A 15735-nucleotide genomic window follows, 5' to 3' on the forward strand; every position below is an offset into this window, starting at 1 on the left:
ATACGAATGCACCGGACGTCTTATCCTTTAGGCCACGACGACTACTATGGAGGACTGGAGGAATGCATGAAAACTTATCTTTATTCTTACGGGCTGGAGTTACCTAGCTGTAGGTGCATGAACATCAGCAATACCAAAGGAGCCAGTCAGTCAAGGTACCTTTTTTTTATCCTACCTAAGCTGATAGCCTTGAGAGGTTACTTCAGCGTAAATTTAACTAATAGGTGAGCTCACGGGGCTCAAACCTGATGAAAGGTAATACGTGACAATAGTCACTCGTATTTATACCATAAACATGACAATAGCTTAGTCATGAATTCTCTAGAATATCATCTTAAACAATTGCTTACACGCCTTGGAGACTTATTATAGTTAGCCAACAATATCAATATTAAGGTAACAGTTAACTTTAACTTAGCTTAGTGTTCCGTCCCGTAACAGTTTGTTCTAAAATACATATTTATATTATTATTATTTTTTTTTTATTGTGAATAATTTTTTTTTTATTCTTTGAGTACGTAACGCGACACAATTTGGTTTATATGTATTATTCATTTCTTGTTTTTTCTTGTACTGGGTCTGCGACATGTTGTGTGTATCGGAATGCACCATTTCCGTGGGAAATGGTTCTTCGGCGCGACACTAGCGCCACCACTTGCCTGCCTGTTAGTGCGGCAAAAAACAAAAACAGAGTTTTTCGCGCGAAGCCGCTGTAGCCGCATCGGCACGCGCATTATATTTAAGTAAAGTTCCCCCTTTCATATAAAAAAACTGGAAAATAGTGACAGTGACCTATGACTACATGTGAAGGATAGATGAACTGATTCTGTCGGCAATACTCATCCTCGACCAGGAACTTCGGACGTGGTTGCGGGACGATTCACGGTAAGTCGACAGACCTAGGCCATATCCTAATCATAAATTTGGTCCATTCGAACCGGATACATATTTTCCAGTTTGTGTCGTGTTATTTAGCAGTATTTACGTACTCATTTTCAAATTGTAAAATCACGCGTTCGATTCTATAGCGTCCCCCGCCATCTTTTGTTTCGCAAAATGTCGGAAGGTGAAGAATTATCGCCGTGTGAACAAGATATTTTCGAAAGGGATTTAATTCTTGATGAACTCAAACGTATCATTCTACTCGCGAAGACGAACGAACAACAATTTCGCTCGCGTACTATAGACCTAGCGGCTCACCAAAGAAAGTTTACAAAGGTTCAGACTAAAATTGAAAAGTTTCTCATCAGATCCAAATCATTTAGCAAAGATGATAACATAAAGATTCGTAATGATTTTAATGACTTATACTACGAAATTGTCGGTCACTTAAACTCGTTAAAGTCGATGGATGAGCGTCAGCGCCGTTTCAATCGGTCAAGTAATTGTTCATTTGATGCGATAAGTAACGATAAAAGAAATTTACCTACTTTACCTTTACCTGAATTCAAAGGCGATCCTACGGATTGGCCATCATTTTATGATTTATTCAAATCGTTAGTGCATAGCAACAATGCCTACTCTAAAGCAGAGAAACTTAGATATCTTCTACTTGCAGTTAAAAACGAACCGTATAACCTGATCAAATCCATACCTATCACGGAAGATAACTACCCGATCGCGTTAGAAATATTGTTAACCCGCTACGAAAATAAAAGGGTAATTGCGTCGAAACATCTAGATCGAATTTTAGACATAGAATCGTGTTCAGATAGATCTCCGTATAGTGTACGAAAATTGTTAAATGTCTATCAGGAAAACATGAAGGCGTTAGAGGTCATGGACTTTCCGACTCATGAGTGGAGTTTCGTTCTCCTACAAATTTTACTACGTAAAATTCCGAGTAGTATGAGAAAGGGATTCGAACGTTCATTGGCCAAGCCATCCGATATTCCAGAAGTAGACACATTGGTTTCATATTTACAACATGAAATCGCCGCGGAAGAAATGGTATCTCCTAGCTCCTCAAGTACCTCCGCACAGCACGCTAACAAACAGATATCGCGGGTAGGTAATCCGCTGCCATTACAGCCGCGTAGCTACAATGTAAGTCCGAACAGTTTTGCGCCGGTAAAGCGATCGTTTGCCGCCAACGTGTCATTAGACCAAACTCGACCTACGGTCGATGGTAATAAGGTTCGAACTTGCTTGAAGTGTAACGGTTCACACATTTTGACAAAATGTGCAGAGTTTTTAAATCTTTCCCCGCAGGATAGGTATTCCCTTGTACAAAACAAAAGTGTTTGTTATAATTGTTTGAATGTCGGTCACGACGTAAAAAATTGCATTTCTAATTTTGTGTGTAGAACGTGTCATAAACGACATCATAGTTTATTACATTTTACGAATCAACCGGCTCAAGCGCTAGCGGTTGCAAGCGAAACCAAGCAACCTATTGTTGTTCCGCTCACTCCTATGCAGGAGAAGCCGACTCCGATCGCGGTACACGGAAATTGCGCATCTAACTTACCTCTCGCTCGCACTGGAACAGTGTTGTTATCGACAGCACTAGTGGATATTGTCATAGGTAATAATATGACGATTTCCACTGTTAGATGCATGGTAGACACGGGGAGCCAGGCATCGTTTATTACCGAAGCTTGTGTGCAGCGCTTAGGTCTAGCGCGCCGGCATAGCAACGTGCCGGTGTTCGGTATTGGTGACACCGGACCCGTGCATCCAAAAGGTTTAGTTTCGTGTTCCATTGCGCCTAAAGGTCAACAACAACCTGTCATTCCGGTAAATGCGTTAATTTTGCCCGAATTAATTCCAAAAATGCCAAGTGTACCTTTACCGTATACCGGGTGGTCACATTTGAAAAATCTGAAGTTAGCTGATCCGGACTTTCATACGCCCCAGCCTGTTGAAATGTTACTAGGAGCGGATATACTATCCCACGTGTTACTAGGCAACACTATCGTAGGCCCACCGGGCACGCCGATCGCTATGAATAGTGTGTTCGGTTATTTACTTTTAGGCAAATTAGATTTAGATTCTTCTGTTCCAACTTCATTTCAAGTGTGTTTTAGCTCGTTTGACAACGACAACCTTCAGAGATTTTGGGAGCTGGAATCAATACCAGAGAAGCGGAGTTACACTCCAGATGAGGAGTTGTGCGAATCCTTTTTTCAAAAGACGCACACTCGTAATGCGGACGGGCGATACGTGGTCGCCCTCCCGTTTAAGCCTGACGCACCGTCTCTCGGCGAGTCGCGGTCCATTGCGCTAGCTCGGTTTCATAAACTAGAATATCGGTTAGAACGCAACCTCAAGTTGAAGGCTGATTACCACGCTTGTCTCCAGGAATACGTAGACCTCAACCACATGGAGCTCGTCGATGATCAACCTTCAGTTAGTGAAAGTTATTACATTCCGCACCACTGCGTGGTCAAAGAATCGAGTGAGTCGACGCCTACACGTGTGGTGTACGACGCCGGTTGTCGCTCAACTAGTGGGTATTCGCTCAATGACGTTTTACTAACGGGTCCTAAGCTTCACATGGACATAGTGGACGTCCTTCTTAAATTTCGTGTCCATTCAATCGCGCTTACTGCCGACATAAAACAAATGTATCGTAATATACTTGTTCGTGAAAGTGACAAAGATTTTCAGCGTATTGTGTGGCGCACATCACCAGAGCAAACTATTCGTGACTACCGTTTGCGTACAGTCACATTCGGTGTGAAATCGTCACCTTACCTCGCTCTGCGTACAATAAAACAACTCGCTCAAGATGAGGCCGAGCGGTTCAAACTCGCGTCGCCCGTTTTACTTAACGATGTTTTCGTTGACGACGTCGTATCTGGCGAGGACTCTGAAGTCAGCGCACTCGCGCTACAACAAGAGCTGATAGGTATTTGTGGGGCGGCTGGGTTTGAATTGCGCAAATGGCACAGCAACTCACCAGCGTTACTCGCTGCGGTGCTGCCATCAGAGTCTCATGGTGAGCGGCCGGAGAACGTTCTCTTCGCTGAAATGGAGATCGACAAAAAGGTTAAGGTTCTGGGCTTACAGTGGAACCCTAAATCTGATTCATTCAATTTTAAAGTCCAAGTTTCATCGATTAAGTGTACAAAGCGTGTCATTCTTTCAGAAATAGCAAAAATATACGACCCCCTCGGGCTATTATCACCGGTCACATTGTTTGCCAAACATTTGATTCAACTCTTATGGATAGCCAAAGTCGATTGGGATGAGACGCCGCCTGTTGACATAGTAAATTTGTGGTCTTCTTTCGTTGACGAGCTCCCACTCATCTCACAAATCTCATTTCCGCGTTATATATTTAACAATACCAATCCCGAACCGATACAAATTCACGGTTTTGCTGACGCTTCCGAGAAGGGTTTCGGAGCATGTGTATATATTCGTTACAAAGATCAAGAAGATTTCATTCAAACTCACCTGATTATAGCCAAAACTCGCGTCGCACCGTTGAGTGTGCGTCTCACTATTCCTCGCCTCGAACTAATGGCGGCAGTCCTCTTATCTAAATTAATTGAAAAGGTAATGCTCACTTACAGTGGTCGTGTTCGCTTCGACCAGGTCTACGCTTGGTCCGACGCATCCATCGTGCTAGCATGGCTACACTCATCTCCGCACGAATGGAAAACCTTCGTTTCGAACCGTGTCAGTGAGATTTTGCGCCGCATACCCGCGGACCGCTGGCGCCACGTCCCGTCGGCCGACAATCCCGCCGACGCTGCGTCTCGTGGCCTTTTGCCCGCCGCGCTCGTACAGCATGACTTATGGTACCACGGACCCTCGTGGCTACATCTGGGTCAGAACTCCTGGCCGATTCAAAATCCCGTAAGAGACACGTGCGAAGAAAAACGCAACGTATCGGTGTGTTCCAGCGCGTCAACGGCGCCGCCTATACAGGATGTTGATTTTATTACGCGATTTTCGTCGCTTGGAAAACTTGTTCGTGTCACCGCACTCATCTTTCGGTTTTTCAACAAATGTAAAAAAACACAACAATCGTTTTCAAGGTACATTACCGTGACAGAATATAATTTCGCATTAAATCGGCTCATTCGAATTACGCAGCAATCCGTGTTTAGCGAAGACATAATCAATATCCGAGTGGGTAAATTACCATCAACGAATTTGCGTCGTTTAACGCCATACTTGGATGATACGGACGAGTTACTTAAAGTTGGTGGTCGAATCCATAAATCGCTTTTACAATTTGAAGCCAAACATCAATTAATTCTACCTAAAAAACACCCTTTAACTAATCTTATTATTGACGATGCACACTTATGTAATTTACATGCCGGACCGCAGTCCGTTCGCTACGCGCTTTTACAACGCTATTGGATTTTGTCAAGCCGTAACATCGTGCGGCAGCGCATACATCGCTGCGTGCAGTGCTTCCGCGCGCGCCCGCCGCACAATCAACCGCGCATGGGACCACTCCCAGCAGTTCGTGTTCGCCCCGCGCGACCGTTTCTAAAGACCGCGGTAGATTTTGCTGGTCCATTTTACGTGCGCGCCAATAAGGTGCGTAATGCAAAAATTATAAAATGTTACGTGTCGGTTTTCGTGTGTATGAGCGTTAAAGCGATACACCTCGAATTAGTTTCAGAGCTTTCCACAGAAGCCTTTATAGCAGCCCTGCGACGTTTCACGTCCCGTCGTGGTTTATGCACCGATATTTATTCAGACTGTGGAAAGAACTTTGTCGGGTGTGACCACTATCTTCAAGACCTTTACGAGTTTTTACGAAGGGAATCTGTGCAAAGCGCACTCAACCAACAAACCCTTCAACAGGGAATTACGTGGCACTTTCAACCTCCATACGCGAGCCATTTCGGAGGACTACATGAGTCTGGTGTTCGTAGTTTTAAACACCATCTTCATCGCGTTGTAGGTAATCGCATCCAAACGTACGACGAGATGCATACGTTCTTGTGTCAGGTCGAAGCGATCTTAAATTCGCGTCCACTTTGCGTTTTAAGTTCAGATGCTTCGGATCCCCTTTCATTAACACCTTCCCATTTTTTAATCGGAGAGCCCATGACAGCTCTGCCTGACGTATCATTGATAGATGAGTCACCGAATCGTCTCACTCGCTGGCGCTGGATTCAACAATCCATCCAGCACTTTTGGAAGAGATGGAGCAAAGAATATCTCCACGAACTTCAGCAAAGTAACAAGTGGCTTCAGGACAAGGGCGTCGCCCTTCGTGAAGGCACTGTTGTGGTGGTATGCGACGACCGCTTGCCGCCGTTGCAATGGAGGTTGGCGCGCATCCACGAACTTCATCCCGGCTCGGACAATATCACACGAGTTGTAACCATTAAAATGGGAAATTCCCTTTATAAACGACCCGTGGTTAAAATATGTCCTCTTCCCTTGGAGTAGTTCAAGTCATTAATTATTAGTTTTTTGAATTTATTAGTTTCGAGTAAGTTTTTTAAGCTTTACGTTCTTTCGATATTAGTTTTAACTTTTGAATATTAAAAGCAACTACGTGCTTTTAAGGTGAGCGGCATGTTCCGTCCCGTAACAGTTTGTTCTAAAATACATATTTATATTATTATTATTTTTTTTTTATTGTGAATAATTTTTTTTTTATTCTTTGAGTACGTAACGCGACACAATTTGGTTTATATGTATTATTCATTTCTTGTTTTTTCTTGTACTGGGTCTGCGACATGTTGTGTGTATCGGAATGCACCATTTCCGTGGGAAATGGTTCTTCGGCGCGACACTAGCGCCACCACTTGCCTGCCTGTTAGTGCGGCAAAAAACAAAAACAGAGTTTTTCGCGCGAAGCCGCTGTAGCCGCATCGGCACGCGCATTATATTTAAGTAAAGTTCCCCCTTTCATATAAAAAAACTGGAAAATAGTGACAGTGACCTATGACTACATGTGAAGGATAGATGAACTGATTCTGTCGGCAATACTCATCCTCGACCAGGAACTTCGGACGTGGTTGCGGGACGATTCACGGTAAGTCGACAGACCTAGGCCATATCCTAATCACTTAGTTAGGTAAATAGCAATGTTGCGCCGATATATTCTTAGTCCAGGCATAAGCTCTGTTACAAATAATTTTTTTTTAAATGAAGTAATGTAATATTATGTTGCTAAAACGAACCCTAACAAGAGCCGTGCTTCGCAGAATCTACCACCGGATGATCAAGGTACCAAAGGAGCCAATCATTAAGGACTTATCCGAACTTAGTTCTTAGAATGACTTTTGTATTGACTTTCAGAATATACTTGAGGTCAGCGTACTACGACTTCAGTCCACGCTTCTATTTGACATTCGTCTATTAAATAGCGCGTTTTAATATGAACAAAAAACTATATTGTATTTAGAACTACATACTCTGAATATTAACATTAATATTTCAACAGAATCCCCTAGTCGACGTTTATTGGTGGTAGGACCTCTTGTGAGTCCGCGCGGGTAGGTACCATCGCCCCGTCTATTTCTGCCGTGAAGCAGTAATGCGGTTTGCAGGGTGAGGCAGTCGTTGTAACTATACTGAGACCTTAGAACTTATATCTCAAGATGGGTGGTGCATTTACGTTGTAGATGTCTATGGGCTCCGGTAACCACTTAACACTAGGTTGTAAGCTCTTCTATCTATCTAGGCAATAAATTAAAAAAAAAAAACGTGTTTATGTCGCCTTCATTAATTCACTGAGTTTAATTTTTCACCGGATCTTCTCAGTGAGTCGCGAATCCGACCCAGTGGTACACTCAACAAAGCACTGCTCTTGCTTGGGCTAGTGTTAGCAAACCCTTTCAAGCTGAACCCCGTGAGCTCGGCACCAATCACAGTGAACATAAAAAAGCCTTAAACAAGTAAGGTGAGGCTTTCAAGTCGCGTAAAAGGCGAGAAAGCTCCACCAAATTAAGCATAATTTGAAAAGTCTAAATCTATTAAGGCATGCAGACTCAGTGTTTTTGTTTTTTTCTTTCGATCGCCACAAAGCCTGTTTCGCCAAAAAACACTTATATTTATAGACACATTTTGCATAATATATTTCTGCGCATTTGTAGACATTCACTGCCCACGTTGTGAGTACGTAAGAGATAAAAATATTACCCGTTATATATTAGCTAAATTAAAATAAGTGACGAACTATAAATATAATCTATAAATTAGAGCGATTTTTACTTTTATTTTTACTGATAACATTAATTTAAAATAAAATATTAACATTTAAACGTAACAGCAGAATAAATTAGAAAAATTTTAGTTCCGCGCACCGGAGTTATTATGCTTTTTTTTTTTTTTTTTCCACACGAGAAAATCGCCAGATCCCCACCCGCACAGCAGGTGGGGTATGTGGGGGTCGAACCTCACCAAAAACTCCTACCGCTCACAGCCGGCGCCCTACCCCGGACCGGGCGGGAACCCAGTCGGAGCTATTGAGACGGCGGGACAAGGTTTACGCAGAGCATATTACATCCATCCCGCCGTCCCCCAGACGCCGGACCGGCGGCCGCCAGCGACACGACCGTCGGTTCCCTCGGTCGACGGGCCAAGAGCCCGCACTAATGGCGCCGCGCTACACCTTCCCCCGGAGCGGTCGGGGGAACGCGGCCTACCACGCCGCCCCACGCCTAAGCTCCTCTCCGTACAAAGCGGTGGAGCCCGAAGCTCTTAGGGGGCCGGGTTACGGACGGGACCCCGATCCCGACCCCCTGCTCGGCGGCGGCAGTTATTATGCGTTAGGAGTGTTTCATGATTTTTGCATCGGTAAATGGCTGCTGTATGCTCATAACAGCTTATTATGGCTCATCAACTTATCTCTAGACTAAAATCAATCATGGATGAGGTTATTTAAGAGAGGTAGTCCAGAGAGAAGTGGTCCATGCCGCAGAGGATAGATCAACATGGCGTGATACAGTCCGCCGGAAGATTCTGAAATCCCACAGAGGTCACGACCCTCAGCATTGAGGATTAACGATGCAAGAAGGAGAAGGATAGAAAACTATAGCCGATCAGTAAGTAATCAGCTGAGCAAGAGCTCAGAGAGTCGGCAACCTTTTTTTTATTGCTTACATGGGTGGACGAGCTCACAGCCCACCTGGTGTTAAGTGGTTATTGGAGCCCATGGACATCTACAACGTAAATGCCGCCTTGAGGCATGAGTTCTAAGTCTCAGCTTTTACAGTATAACGGCTTCACGGCAAAAATAAGCAGGGTGGTGGTACCTACCCGTGCAAACTCACAAGACATCCTACCACCAGTAATTACACAAATAATAATTTTGCGGGTTTAATTTTTAATACACGATGTTATTCCTTCACCGTGGAAGTCAAACGTGAACATTTGTTAAGTACGTATTTCATTGGAAAAAATTGTACCCGCCTGCGGGATTCGAACACCTATGCATCGCTACATACGAATGCACCGGACGTCTTATCATTTAGGCCACGATGACTCTCCCATACCGGGTCAGTATTTAATAAGTATTAGCCCACTGAGTTTCTCGCCGGATCTTATCAGTGGGTCGCGCTTCCGATCCGGTGGTAGATTCTGCGAAGCACGGCTCTTGCTAGGGTTCGTGTTAGCAACGTCGTCAGGTTTGAGCCCCGCGAGCTCACCTACTAGTTAAGGTTCCTCTGAAATAGCATCTCAAGGCTATCAACTAAGAAAAAAAAATGTGTGCGTGTACTAGTGTACACACGTAAGAAGTGAAACTTGTTTATGGCCTTATTTTTCGAAAAATGATCTACATGCAACTTTCTAGAAATTGGTTAAATAAAGTTAAATTAGATAAAGTTTAAACAAAAGGATTTTATTATCATAGACATGAATACAAATAATACAATTATTTCACTTTACCTTTTTGCTACTAAGATTATTACAGCATTTCATTAATTGTAATAGAATTATTACTATCATTGTCATTGTCATTATATATTTTTGTAATTAATGGCTTATGGTAACTGAAATATGAAATATATGGTTTACATTCCACGAAATTTAGTGACCGAGTAAAAACTCCATCAATTGTAGTGCCAGATCTTGTTGTTGACGTTTGAGGACTGTTTTTCATGGATAAATTCAATTTATCTTTCAGAAATTCAACTAGCTTCAAAGAATTTTCCGATGCAAAATTTACATTAAAATCTCCACTTAAAATCATCGGTATTTTATAATTATTGTTACCGAGTAAAGAGGCACCTTCACTTGTGTACGGCAACAATGAATGGTGAAGAAAAAGATGGCGCGTAACGGAAAAATGTGACGCGTAACCGAAAAATGTGACGGTAAATTTTTTTCCAAAGCCGATAAAGAAGTTTCACTTCAAAAAATATTAAAAAATTATAAGCCGAATACATCGGACCGGAGTTCTCTGTAGCCAACGATATTGTTATCTATATATTAATACGTGAAGCAAAAACTTTGTATCCCTTTTTACGAAAATTGCGCGGACGGAGGAGTATGAAATTTTCCACACTTATAGAGAATATAGAGAAGAAGTGCACAATGCTAATATTTTTTTTAAATAATGCATAAAAGATACATTAAATCATTAAAGAAAACATTACACACACTACCATGTATTTGACACATACACGCATGCATACTATTTATTTATTGTCAAACTTTTCTTCTTGACGTCTGTTTTTTTTTGGAGTTCATGGCCTGGTATCTATGGACCTTTAGGCCAATTCTTGACGTCTGTGGTCAAATTGAGAATAGAATAAATATTGTTTGTCTTTATTAATATTTTTCTACAGTGTAGTCTTGGCGTTGAAAATACAATCATAATAGTGTACAAACTTACAATTCCAATTGATTATAGTCGAATTTCGACTACTGCGGGACCTCTAGTTAATATTATGATTCGTTAACTAGAATATTCTATAGCAGAACGTAATACGTGAACTCGCGCGAGTAAAGCGTGTCTACTTTCACCGGACTAGCCTTGTGCGACACAAAACTATTTCACATCGCACAGAAAAGGTGTACAGCCGATTTAGTCATTACACTATAAATGGTAATTTTAAGCCTTCGTCAAACAGAACGCGTACTTAGCGCCGCGTACTTAAGGTCGCGCTCTTCAAATTGACCAGATGAGTCTAACGCTCCTTGACGCAACGCATTCGCCAAATCATAGTGCCTTTCCATAGCAGTGTGAAAATTTAAAAGTATTAAGAGATTGAGTGATTCAGATGTGGCATTGTATAAGCATGGGTATTTTCTAACTATTTATATCATTTTTTCGGGCATTATCTAGTATTTTAATACACATTCACTCGGACGCGAAAATAAAATTTGTAAAAAATTACAACGCCTCACGTCAAAGCGTCCTAACGCCGCGACAGAGCGCTGCGTACTTATAGCGCTGGGGCTCTGTTTGACGGTATGTTACCATAGTAGTACAACACATCTCGGCGTCATAGCGTGCGTTAGTTTAGCGCTCTAACGCACGCTAATTAAGCGTTCTGTTTGACGAAGGCTTAAATGGTAATTTATCTTTAAAAACGCTCATTGGAGCGTTGGCGGACGAAAGGAGTATGCTAGCGCTAAAAATTGCCGGCTGAATCCTGTATACGTTCGGTTAATATCCAAGAATGTCTTTACGCATATTAATTGTTACGCATTGTAACTATACGTTTTTTTTTTATTGCCATATAGGCAGACGAGCATACGGCCCACCTGATGGTGAGTGGTTACCGTCGCTCATGGACGTCAGCAATGCCAGGGGCAGAGCCAAGCGGCTGCCTACCGTTTAATACTCTCCACAAGCCTCGTTTGAAGAAGGACATGTCATAGCGCTCGGGAAACACCGTGGAGGGGAGCTAATTCCATAGCCGGATGGTACGTGGCAAAAAAGACCTCTGGAAACGCACTGTGGATGACCGCAGTGGCTCCAGGTAGTATGGATGAACTCTGCTCCGGCGGCGGGCGGTGCGATGGTAAAAGCGAGATGTCGGTATCATCTCGAACAATTCCTCAGAGCACTCCCCATGGAACATACGGTATAAAATATAGATACAGACGTGTGATCTTAGAACTTATATCTTAAGATGGGTGGCGCATTTACTTTGTAGATGTCTATGGGCTCCAGTAACCACTTAACAATAGGTGGGCTGTGAGCTCATCCACCCATCTAGGCAATAAAAAAAAATTAAAAAAAAGGTATGCATTTTTATATAAATGTAGATGTTGTCTTTAATTTACAATGGTTCCTAAGGAATGTGGATCTCCATGATGACCTGGAGCTTGACTCAGTCTGTAAGTATCTACAGTCGACATCATTGTGCCATATTGAAAAGGCGGCACGACATGAGAACCCTCTTGTCGTGGTTGCTGGGAATTACATACCCGATCCTGTAGACCGAATGGTAAATAGTCGACGTCGCCCAAAAGACTACATTACGGATCCTCTCGATCCATTAACGGTGCTTTTAGGTACCTCAAGCACCGGTCACCGTCCTCGCCGAACCCGTCGCTTGCGACGAAGGGCTCGACGAGTTAATTAACCCACAGACAGCAGCGGTAGGTAGGCAGCGGCTTGGCTCTGCCCCTGGCATTGCTGAAGTCCATGGGCGACGGTAACCACTCACCATCAGGTGGGCCGTATGCTCGTCTGCCTAAAAGGGCAATAAAAAAAAAGACCCATAAATCTAAGTCTCTTGCCTTGAGGTATGCCGAGGTATTAGTTCTATGGGCTCTGAAAGCTACTTAAAGTAAGCCGTGAGCTCTATCAATCGTTTTTGCAAAAAACTAGACTCGCAAAACGTAACGTTCCCGATGACTACCACTCGTATTTCCGTCCAAAACTGCATTTGACCCCATATCTTATATCTTTAACTTTGCCTACTCATTAAAGAACATTTCTAACTCCATGACACGCAACCCACTTGAAACTAGGAGCCAAAAAGCACAGTTACTCATCAGTAATCAGAACACGAAACTCAGCTTCCCTTAAAAGGGTGACATGACCCTTGGAGACATGACGGTAGCACAGTGACCCGATAACGCAGTATAGACCTCTTAACCTTGACGTAAAAGGCAAGAGAAAGTAGTTAATTAACCCATCAAAAGGCCAGATAAGAGCTGTTTATTAGATCCATCAGAATTGCCTATTGTTTACGTATAGTTATGATGATAGACGCTGAGGACTCTGTCTATGGCGGTATTGTACGAGACATGATTCTAGAAATGTAGCTTGGGGCCAGGGCAGCAAAGGACTCTGTCTATGGCGCCATATACCTTCTTCAAACGAGGCTTCTGGAGAGTACTTAATGGTAGGCAGCGGCTTGGCTCTGTCCCTGGCATTGCTGAAGTCCATGGGTGACGGTAACCACTCATCATCAGGTGGACCGTATGCTCATTTGCCTACACGGAAAATAAAAAAAATTGGTAAGGTGGTATAGGTCTCTCAACTAGATATATGAAGGTCGGATCTGTGTCGGTTTTCGTGTAAGAAGAATTCGAAATCAGGACATAGTTACGGCGATTTAAGTCCAAGGATGGATAGGCCTTTCAATGGTATTACTTTTTTATTCTTACTTTTTACTGGTGGTAGGACTTGTGAGTTCGCACGGATAGGTACTACTACCCTGCCTATTTCTGTCGTGAAGCAGTAATGCGTTTCGGTTTGAAGGGTGGGGCAGCCGTTGTAACCATACTGACACCTTAGAACTTATATCTCAAGGTGGGTGGTGCATTTACGTTGTAGATATCTATGGGCTCCGGTAACCACTTAACACCAGGTGGGCTGTGAGCTCGTCCACCCATTTATTCAATAAATAAATAAATAAACCTATTGACCAATTCAATTATATAACCATATCCTATGTTATTATGTAGAAATGTATAAGTTAAACGGGGCACGTCTGTCAGTTTGTACGTTGTGTAACTGTAGAACTAGTTACGTGATCCGCGTATTTATATTAGGTCGATGCGGTCCGCGTTTTTACGTATATGGATAGACCAGGTAGCGGCCCGTCCGATGGAAAGCGGTAACATTGACACGATTGTTTTTTCTTGACTTGGCGGTGACGTGACTTGTCGCGACCTGGGAGCCACAGCTCTGTGGTTGATCGCTAAGTTTGTGGGGTTCGATTACCGGCCAAAGTATCTGGGCCAAATAGCTATTGCATTCACGTGTCGCTCGAGAGTTTCCGGAATAAAACAGGAGACAATCTTGCGTTGTTCGATGCGTAATGTGTTCTCCATATTGTGGCCACATAGCTTTGTGAGCACAGCACCGGTACATAAAGATTTTTTGGCTTAAAATATCTACTTTAGTATCAGGCTGGTGACAGACAGCGTTTTCTCTTCATATTTGGCCATGTAAGACCCGCAAGTAAGATTTCGTTGTTTCTTTATTGCCTAAAAGAGACGACAAGCCCACGGCTGCTTTAAAGTGGTTACAGGACATTTTTGGAACGAAGTTCCTTACGGCAGGCTTGGAGGAGATAGGGATTTTGCTGCGCGACCGAACTGAAAAAAATGTGATAGTAAAACCGTAAGAAAAAATCCGTGGAAAAAAGTGCGTGGAAAAAAACCGTTAAATGAGACGTGCGCAGGCGCGACAGTCGTATACACAAGCGAGTAGTGTATAATACCTTTCTCTTTCTCCTTCTTTCTTTTCGTTCTCTCATCCCTTCTCTCTCTATTTTGTAATTATTTCTATTTCTATGTAATTTTATGTTTTCAAACAAAAATAAAGAGACATACTTTGTTATTTTGATTGATAATTTGAATTACGATTTTATTTTTATTTTACGTAATTTATTATTTCCTAAAATACTGAATTTCCTAAATACTTTCCTGTACTTAAATAAAAACTAATCAGCAAAATTTAAGAGAAAAGTCAAGAAAACCAACATAAAATTGAGCACGATTTTTTTTTTGCAAATTGTGTCGATTCTACATTAGCCGAAGGAACTTCGTTCCTACCTGGTGTCCCACGACACCACATTTAATTTTTTTTTTTTTTTATTGCCGTATAGGCAAACGAGTATACGGCCCACCTTATGAGTGAGTGAGTGGTTACTGTCGCCCATGGACTTCAGCAATGCCAGGGGCAGAGCCAAGCCGCTGCCTACTGTTTAATACTCTCCACAAGCCTCGTTTGGACATAGACACAACAAGGTAAATGCCTCTACCTATATGGGGATGGATGGATTGAGGTCTAAATCTCAGTTTTACAGTACAACGGCTGCCCCCAGCCTTCAAGCCGAAACGCATTACTACTTCTTCACGGCAGAAATTGTTAACAACTCAACGGGCTCAAGAGACGACTGCCCTACTACCAGGTTCTGTGAATAAATGCTGAGAGGCTGCGGCTGTGTAAATGTTGGTCGATAGAATAGAAGCTTTTAGACTTTAAGTTAATAAACGGCTATACGTCAAAACGACATATTAGTGACTTTTTTGTTTCGTGATATACTTTTTGTTGTTGAAGTGAAAACTTCTTTAGAATCGTTGTGATTTCAAACCGGATGCAACGGAAAAAACGACAGGTAAGAGACACAAATACAAAAATGTGTAGGATGAAGCCAGCAAAGAATGAGACAGAAATATACATACTATTTAATACAGCGCCATCTGTGAGATTTTTTAATACTAACGTGTGTATGAAAGCTCTTGTTAATTTAGGATTATACGTGAAATTAAAATATCAATTCACAGAGGGCGCTACCTTACAATCATTTACTAATGACAAAATTTTACATATACTTAAGACGTTTAGGATAATTGTATTTTAATTTTGGAAGGTTTCACTTCTACCAC

At 42.4% G+C, this 15735-nt stretch overlaps 2 protein-coding genes across 4 annotated transcripts in view; one reads left to right on the plus strand and one right to left on the minus strand.

Annotated features, from left to right (window-relative positions):
- Positions 1-15735, minus strand: part of LOC101740962 (zinc finger CCCH domain-containing protein 13) — a 69769-nt gene that overhangs the window by 18012 nt on the left and 36022 nt on the right. The window lies entirely within an intron of this gene.
- LOC119629399 (uncharacterized) lies at positions 2776-6369 on the plus strand. The gene is made up of 3 exons (XM_038015095.2): positions 2776-4845; positions 5353-5505; positions 6151-6369. The coding sequence occupies exons 1-3, from the start codon at positions 2776-2778 to the stop codon at positions 6367-6369; spliced, it is 2442 nt and encodes an 813-aa protein (XP_037871023.1).

This window comes from Bombyx mori, chromosome 2 (genome assembly GCF_030269925.1).
Source record: "Bombyx mori chromosome 2, ASM3026992v2".
Classification (NCBI taxonomy): domain Eukaryota; kingdom Metazoa; phylum Arthropoda; class Insecta; order Lepidoptera; family Bombycidae; genus Bombyx; species Bombyx mori.